This window comes from Clytia hemisphaerica, unplaced genomic scaffold, assembly GCF_902728285.1.
Source record: "Clytia hemisphaerica strain Z4C2 unplaced genomic scaffold, Clytia hemisphaerica genome assembly, whole genome shotgun sequence".
Lineage (NCBI taxonomy): Eukaryota > Metazoa > Cnidaria > Hydrozoa > Leptothecata > Clytiidae > Clytia > Clytia hemisphaerica.
The window spans coordinates 299,393-308,814 of NW_027103760.1; the positions used below are offsets into that span (position 1 = coordinate 299,393).

General features: G+C 36.6%; 1 protein-coding gene across 2 annotated transcripts; it reads left to right on the plus strand.

Moving 5' to 3' along the window:
* Positions 1-582: 582 nt before the first annotated feature.
* LOC136805598 (uncharacterized) lies at positions 583-8,001 on the plus strand. Of its 2 annotated transcripts, none has more exons than XM_067062163.1 (8): positions 583-856; positions 1,221-1,351; positions 1,975-2,169; positions 3,204-3,379; positions 4,032-4,196; positions 4,903-5,037; positions 5,588-5,662; positions 6,993-8,001. In XM_067062163.1, exons 1-8 carry the CDS (start codon positions 695-697, stop codon positions 7,478-7,480), a joined length of 1,527 nt encoding a protein of 508 aa, XP_066918264.1. In that variant the 5' UTR covers positions 583-694; the 3' UTR covers positions 7,481-8,001. The 2 variants fall into 2 exon arrangements, with proteins under 2 accessions (XP_066918264.1, XP_066918265.1); XM_067062164.1 differs by having other exon boundaries at positions 5,588-5,626.
* The last annotated feature ends 1,421 nt before the right edge of the window (positions 8,002-9,422 follow it).

Consider the following 9,422-nt stretch of genomic DNA (forward strand, 5'->3'; position numbering starts at 1 on the left):
GAAAAATGTGCCTTTCGAAACACTAAAATTTTTGATTTGATTTTAGATTTGAAGAAACTGCTTCGCCCCTTTAAAGATCGAATTAGAGAAAGTCAAGTTTAAAACAACTTTTAGAAATTTATCTACACGTTTTCTTATTTTTGACCATTTTGTGAATATTTTTTTTACCATTTTCCCTAAGAAATAAGGTGTTTTTGAGTCCACAAAGCCTTAAAATGTTATTAACTTGTTCTTAACATTTTGGCCAGCGAAGCTTTATGTTCTTATATAGTTTGATCTTAAATAATATATTTCCTTGACAAGTTAAAAATTGTACATAACTCCGAGTTTCATGCTCTCCTAGCAATCGTCAGAAAGGAAATATATTATTTAATGGAAGCTCTATCTTTGATTTTCTCTGGTATTGAGCACTTTACGCATAAATTGTTCACCAACACCAAACAATTAATTGACATAGTTTGATCTTATAGAAAGAACGCGTTTCAGAATAAACCAGAAGCTGGAATTCCTAATTTCGACTAAATACTGTATTTTAGATTTTATATAGATAACAATTCACTTATATTCACTTATATTATCGTTTCTTAGAAGCAAGCAAAAAATAGCAGTTCTGTAAAAATGAAACATTAGAAATAACCAGAAGAAGATCCTTAGATACAATATAACAAGAAATCAAAATAAATGAATATCCAAAATGGTTGCTCTCAAATTATCGGTATACTTCATATTGATGGTCTTGTCACTACATGGAGTTATTGGCCAAAATGACTGTCCGATAAAGAAATTGGAAGGGTTGTATGGAACATTAAATGGTGGAGAACAATTCAAATGTGATATGGAAACCTATGAAATTACGGTAATTTCTATTTTCTTGCATTTGTCATACAACTGTCTATCAACATTCCAATCATATTATATCAGTAGGTTCGCCTTGCAAATCCTGCATTAATAACACGCATGCGTAATTGCCTTTCTTTTAAACCACATGTAGTTAATTCCCGTGGGGTGGTACAGTCACTTTCGGTCGGGGTCGTGGAGGGAAACATTTGTCGTTCTTTTTTGTCATTCTTTATGAAATTTGTCGTTTTGTCTATTTTTAGTAATGCAGGATTTGTTACATAGACCCCCTCGTATGCATACCCTGCGATCGTATCAAGGGGACTGATTTTTTACATTAGGGTTGAACATCTGTATCTTACATATTTATATTTCATATTTAGTTTGAGAGAAACACAGCATTTGGAAAAGCTTTAGAACCACTAGAATCAGCTGTCGTCTTGGAATGGCGTATATTTCATGTTCCCGCAAATTTACCAGAGTGTGCCGCTGGTGCTGTAAGAGTTTATAAAGGGTACGAAATTTAATTCTTATTTTCTTTTTTAAAATTTTACCACTTATTGGGGCATAAAAGTACTGGCTAAATTTGTAAACAAACCGTATGCAGCGGGATACAAAATCAAAACAAATGTCACATCTTGGACTAAAAAAACAAATATGGCTGATTTTGATTGTTTTACAAGTTTGTTTTGGACACGTGATTTTATTCGTTCGTTCGCGTGGTTCGCGCAATGTTTACATTTTACTACTTTTATGTCCCTTTAACACTTTCACTGCCGAACGCCCTTTTTATAAAATCGAAAATTTGAGCTCTTGGAAATTTATCGAAAGTTTTAGAGGACTTTCAGAGGCTCCTGTTGCCCAAGTTTTGCTTCAAATGCCCTCCAAAATGGAAACAAATCGACGCAGAATTTCATCTAAATTCCAAAATTGCAATAAAATAGCATAGAAAAGTTTCTGTATTCAAAGTTATGGCCCTTTGAAGTACTACCGGTATTTTGAATGTGTTAAGGGAGTGGTCAGAAAGTATCTACTAGGGTGGATTGAATAATATTTTCAAAGATTCTAAAAAGAATTCATTTCAATTCCCGAATTTTATCTTTGAATCCCGAATTTCTATCTTTTCTTTAATTCCAGGTGTAAGAACAAGGTGGAGATCGCAGAATTTTGTTCGGGAAACATGATTTCAGAGCTTCCACATAATATATATGCATACACTGATTGTCTGACTGTTGAACTTGATCGTATGAATGCCAAACAGAAAGGTAGTTTCATAGCCAGGTGGTACCAACTAACCGATAAACAGGCTGCACCAGTACCTGGCTGCTCAGGGTAGGTGCATCGAGTTTTATTTGCTTCCCTAAGCGGCCGGACTCCACTTTCGCGCGAAATGGGCGACAGTTTTTTCCTAACCTTTTTTGCCTGAAGAAAAGATTACGTCATAAAAAGTTTCGCGCGAACAAAAAAAAAGTTGAAGGAAGTTCTACTTTTTCATCCGTTACGTCAATTTCTACCAATGGAATTGCTTCATTTTTCAACCGACGTCAAAAAGTTTTCGCTCATGTCGCGCGAAAGTGGAGACCGGCCTTAAGCGGCCGTAGGATAAAAATAGAGCATCCCCAATCCCCCAACAAATATATTGAGACAGAAGAATTTCTAAACATTTTTGCAAGATAAAAATCCGTCCCCCGGACCCCAATATCAGTGTTGAGTCCGGAAATGGCCGAGAACTCAACGCTGACAGTGGGGGAAAGGGGGACTATGTGAAATGTCTCAGATATAAATTAGGGGATTGCAGCTACGGTGTGCAAGGTTGTGGATTCAATGCCCAGCCGGGACATACCAAAGAGACTTCAATGGTACTTGATGCCTCTCTGCTTGATGCTTAGAAATTTTAGAGCAGGATCAAATGGGCCATTCCATTTTATATCCATTAGACGAACATTTCCAGAGGGTCTTCCGAAAAAAATTCCAGGGGTGTTTTTTTCATTTTTCTAAGGGGATAATGAGTTATTCTAAAATTTCCAGGGGCCAAAAGACTAATTTTAGTTCGTCCATCCTCGCTTTAAGGTTTAAAAATATTCTTTCCAAGGGAATTTTTGCAAATTTTGCCATTTTCCAGGGGGATCCACATATTTTCAATAATTTCTTTTTGACTTGAAAAGGTTCATCCACCCTTCCCGTATGGTTTAAATGGAACAGCCTAATGTAAGTGGAGAAAGCCAGGAAAAGGGAAAAAGAAAAGGAAACCTTCGGGTCACCCTCTTGTCTTATGACAAGACCAGTTCTATTATGTGAGAACAAATTACTCTTATTATTGAGAAAAAGCTGTTACTTATTATCGAGAGTTCTTATTATTATAATAGAACTATAAAAGAAGCGCGTGGAATCGCAGGAACACTAAAATGGCCCAAAACAACAACCACTGATTGTGAGTTTCAACTTGAAAGTGAGGCTACAAATGGTTACGTCATTCATATTATGGACATTGCAGAAGGAGGAACAACTTGTGAAAGTTTGGATCAAAGAATCAAAGTAAAAGGTATTCTAAGATTTTATAAAACACGTGGTATAAACAAATTAAGCACTCTCGACCCCAGGCCTTACCTGACCCCCTTACTCTATTAATGATTCTCATGGATCAGCTCAAATCTCGGATTTCAGGAGTTTGACCATTAGATATCAATCTGCCAGTAGCAAAATAAAAAAGTGTCTTTTCTTCTTGACTGATATTAATTTTTAAAGTTTTCAAGCCCCTTTTAAATGTTTGAGCATAATTTGAATATAATTAAAGGGCTCTTGAACACAGAAAAGGCTTGTGTTCTCCCAACCTTGTACGTCTTCATATAATCATATGATTTATAAATTTTTTGTTCGTTGAAAATCGATTCTAAAGTAATCTTATCTTGTATCTTCCGATTTCATAAACCAATACAATGGGTGAGAATTCACCTGAGGAAAATCTCCCGTTTGGGAATTCGCTAGGGGTTACCCTCTCTACCAGTTGGGATTCACTCGGTAGGAATTCACCGGGGCAGGGGAATGCCAATCATATGATGTTAGTCTCCTGGATCATTACTTTAAGTGTCAGTCTAGGTAACATACAAACCAAATTCATCGTTGAAAGTAAACTCAGCCACAACAAAAATCTCGAAATTTTAAATAAAATGGTGCCTTACTCTTTCTTGTTTTAGATGCGGACGAATTTTCAAAAGGGAAGTATCTTTGTTCACCAAAAAGAGTTGATACACGTTATTTCAAACCGAATATCGAAATGAAATACATTCAAGGAGCCGATTTGAACTGGAATAAACGAGGTTTCGTGATGGGTTGGGTTTCTTTTAAAGACCCATACCATGGTAAGTTTTGTTAACCGTTTCGGGGAAATCGGGGAAACGCGCATCGGTTTCGATATGGTTTGGGTTTCTTTTAAAGACCCATATCATGGTAAGTTTTTTTAATCGTTTCGGGGAAATCGGGGAAACGCGCATCGGTTTCGATATGGGTTGGGTTTCTTTTAAAGACCCATATCATGGTAAGTGTTGTTAACCGTTTTGGGAAAATCGGGGAAACGCGCATCGGTTTCGATATGGGTTGGGTTTCTTTTAAAGACCCATATCATAGTAAGAGTTGTTAACCGTTTCGGGGAAATCGGGGAAACGCGCATCAATTTCGATATGGGTTGGGTTTCTTTTAAAGACTCATACCATGGTAAGTGTTGTTAACCGTTTTGGGAAAATCGGGGAAACGCGCATCGGTTTCGATATGGGTTGGGTTTCTTTTAAAGACTCATACCATGGTAAGTGTTGTTAACCGTTTCGGGGAAATCGGGGAAACGCGCATCAGTTTCGATATGGGTTGGGTTTCTTTACCCATATCATAAGAATGATCGGGAAAATATTGAGAAAATCTTCAGCTTTGAGCTCACAAAATATTGTGAGGCATAAAGGAACTGAAATTTGCAAAATATATCAGAGGTTTAATTACGTTTAACTTTAATTAGTCGATTTTAAAATTCGAAATATTCTTCTAATAAACCTTTCCTTCGCTTTCTGTTTATTCTAGAGGAACCATCGTCAGGGGTGTCGGGTGGTGTGATTGCAGCCGCCATCATAATTCCATTGGTTCTGCTCATCTTAGTTGTGTTTCTGGTCATTTTCATTCTCAAAAGAAGGCGTGGCTTCGTTTTCCACAACCAAGGTACAGACAAATATCCATTTTGACGTTGGTCTTACATATAATAATGAAATTTTTACCAACGATGCCTGTCCTACACAATAGACAGAACACGGTCTTTCTGTTTTATGACCCCCCCCCCAGTGGTAGCTCTGATCACGATATCACGCAATTGTTTGTCTCTTTTGTCACGCAAATCAGCAAAACAGGACAAATACGCATCTCTTTTAAAAAGTCGAAATCACGTATCGCGGCTCAAAAATCTTTCAAATCACGATCACGTTTTGACCTCTCATCACGAAATCATGAAGAAAAAATTTCCAAATCACGTAATCACGTTGCGAAAAAGTCCTTATCACGTCATAACGAAAACCGCTTGGGAGCCTCTTTTATGGATTCCAATTTGCGAGTAAAAATTACTTAAAATGACTATAACTTGCTTTAACCTCTATCAGATAGTGACAACAGTGTCCGCAGTGTTTAAAAATTAGTTCAAAGTTTTAAGAATCTTGTTCAAAGCTCCATTGGATGGACACAAGAATTTCTATGGCCACTGTTGTTTTTTTCATCTTAGGACCAAGATTTAAACCGGCTGCAACACAACCCCCATCTGGTGATCCAGAAGCTGTTGCTTATAATCCACAAAATGGTGAGTCTCATTTCTCATTTTTATTTGAAAATCGATCCGTTATAAAGTCTTGCATGTTAGAAGACTAACTCAATCCCCGCGAAAGTTTATCCTATTAATAATTGTTACGGGATGATAATTTCAGTTTGATTTTGTCCCTTCCATTATTTTTGGCCTATATTTTAACATGTCTGAGATTTCCCAGCTGCACACAACGTTGTTTCAACGGCCATCTTATGTTCACAACGTCCATATAACGCTAGATAAACGTTAAAACAACGTTGTGTGCCATGCTGGGAAGTCTAACTAAGTTTATGTCGGATGGTAGGCTGCACTCAAACCCTCTGATAACTTTTTGATATAGGGGATACGTATCATATATGAAATTTCTGTCCGAGAGCTACCCCAAAGGGTCTGTTTCAATCTATAGCCACTTAATAACTTTTCCTTTGTTTTTCGAGTATAGGCACAAATGAACTCCGCCTGGTCGGTAAAATATACCCCTCAAAAACACAAAGACGGGCATAACTCTAGGAAAGGAATTTCAAAATACATGATACGCATCTCTTATATCAAGATTAATTGCAGCCTAGTCGGACACATCAAATTTTGTAGGAAAGGTTGCATTAAAGCGAAGCTTGTTCCTCAATATTGTAATAAAAATGTAAAAGTGTAAGAAAGAAAAATACACACATCAAAATTTGGTAAAAACAGATTATTTTGAATCAGCTAGCCTCAAAAAATATTATCGCGAGATTTTTTCTCGGTGTGGGATCGTGGACACACTCACTTTATGAGTTTGTGTGGTATTGATCCATATTTTCAAGATTAATTTTCAAATTTATTTTTATTTCTAACATTCATAGAGCAATGACCGGTTAGCGAGTGCTGTTCTGGGAAATATTGCCCGTGAGAAGTCGTTGCTTTGTTTGAGGGCAACATTTCACAGTACAGCCCGAAAAAACCGGTCATTGTTGTATTTATTAACCGTTTCCTTCGGCTTCGACTGATTTTTTGAGCTTTTTCCAAGAAAAATAGCAAAAAAAACAAGCGAAAAGAGATCAAAAATTGTTTTAATTTCTGACGTCGAAAATGAAAAATGTGACAACTGATGCCAACGCAGTGTTCATTTTCCTTTGAAAAAACTGACGTTACAATGAATTTTCTTAGCGACGCGCATCTGTGCAGTGTAGGCCCGTCGTCATGCAAAAAGAACCAATTGTATTGCGCAAAAGGCCGTGTAGCCCGCTTCGAGAAAGTAACCGGTTAACAATACTCTAGACACATTTTCGAGTAAGCCTCTTCAGATATCGTCATATGAATATAATGAATTATTTTTTGCTCATCACAGGTACAACTACATCTATTATGAAAGAAAAACCGTACCCAACACAACAGAATGCACCAACGCCATCCGCCCCTCCTTTCCCTTCAAAAACAGAAACGCCCCTCAACCCGAACGTGCAAATCATTGATCCAAATCAGAAAGAAACAACTTCACCTCAAGAAGTGATCGACGATCAGAAACCTTCAGGCTCTGGTCAGAAGCCTCATAAAAAGAAGAGACGAAAGCATAAAAAGGAGAGCGGAAATGCAGAGGGCGGGTCAGAAGAAAAGGGTGCTGATTCAGGGCGTAAAAAGAAACGTAGAAGACGCCCGAAAGATAAAAAACCTGTAGAGACAAATGATCTGACTGGAGAACAATCGACTGATCCAAACGCGAAACTCGTGAACAATGAAGATGCAACGCCCTCTCCACCACCCTCTCCACCACCCTTGGTGCCCAAGCAGGAGACAGAAATAGAAACTGATTCTAATAAGCCATTGCTTTCTGAGTAATCACGAGCTAATAAAAAGAAAAGAGAAATGTTCTAATAATGAAAGACTCCTGGTAGATACAATAATTAGCTCAAACAATGGGTGTAATTAAGACCCTGGTAAAATGGGCTACAATCAATGCAATTTTATGTTAGCCAAAAAACACACTCCATTGGCCCAAGAGAGCTGAATTCGGCTATTGAAGTTTGAGGAGGAACTTGGTGCAAAAATATTATTTACTTCCGACTATTATTCACCAGGACTAATTGTTGTTTTAAATTCGGCAGACCGGATTAAAAATTACCAGTTTTTATAGAAACTCTGACTATAAGCAATAATGCGATAGATTTTATTTATGATTGGATAACCATTGGATGAATTTAGTAAATCTAAATATTTTTAATACTTTGAATACTTTTTTATTTTTTAAACAATTTTTATCACATATACTTTCACTGAATATGAACACAAATTGTACTTTTAGTTTTATGTAAATTTTTATACGGCGGTCTGAATGGAAAATAAAATTTTATCCAAAACCATATTCTTAAAACAATTATATTGTTAAATTATGTACTTGGAAAAATTGCTGCTCCTTTTAATCGATAACTAAATGGTAAATACACGTTGTTTTTTTATAAGAACCATCAAAAATTTTTGAAGCCTTTGGATTTTCTTAACTTTTGAATTTTAAGCCTAAAAATGCTCTTGACATGTTCTTATTTTCACCATTTTTCGAGCATTTTTGCCCATTTTCATTAGAAATTGGGTGTTTTAGAGTCTGCAAAATGTTCTTAATATTTTGACCATCGAAGCCTTATGGTCTTTGTTACTAAGTTAATCTTAATTTATTATGTAAATGCTTGATTTATTGTATAATATTTTTTAGCATTTACAGTACTAAGTATATGAAATTTAACTTTAACCGGTTTAATATACAATATTTTTTTTTTTTCATCATTATTTTTGTGATTTTTTTCAAGTCATTCTAAAATATTTTGATCTAGCTGAAATCTAATGATTATTATTATCCATATAGCGGTCATTAAGTAAGCCATTAAAGATTCGAACGGCGGGCGGTATTGAAAGGTTCTATGACTCAAATAGTCATACCCGCGCTGAGAAAACTAAGGCGTCGTCCTTCAGAGGGCTGAAATATCATTAACCGCCCTGGTTATAGGGCGATAACGTCATTTGCGGCCCGCTCGGAACTTTATTGAAGTCGTTGCATTGAAGCGATGAGACTAAACCGACGTCAGAAAAAAACACTTTTTGGTCATTTGCGGCCCGCTCGCAAGGGTACTCAAAACTTGTTGAAGTCATTGCATTGAAGCGAAAAGACTTGGCTGACGCTAGAAAAAAACGTGTGTGGATTTCCGATATGGATAATAACAGTAATAGCGTTAAGCTTTCGTTCGTTGTTGTCATTAATTCTGCCCTTGCAGTTTGATTATTAGCCCTCTGGTGCCATTTGCACCATCCGCTTCGCGTCGGGCCCAAATGACACTCTCGGGCTAATAATCAAACCGCGCGGGCAGAAAATAACATCAAGGACCTCAAACTGAACGCTATTGTTATATTAAAGATCTTGGTTCATAAAACATAAAGCATAAGTTAAAGAATAGCAGAAAATTACAGATTATTACCAACCAGACAGAACTGAAACAGGAAACACATTTTTAAAGATCAGACGATTCAATCCATTACTTATCATGACACACCATGCAGCTTGTTGATGCTCTGAATGTTGCACCTTATCAGCCAGATTCATGACGGTTTCAATATATTTGTGGTGACCAGGCTTTACGCATGCGCAGTAGTGTTTTTATTCCCAATCAAATTCGTTTTACCACAAGTGATTACCACAATTGGACCCTACATCAGTTTAGATAGCGCTAATCTCTTTCTTTTTCTTTTTTTAATTTTAATTTCTTTATGTAGTAATGCCCTTTTCTTTTTTTCG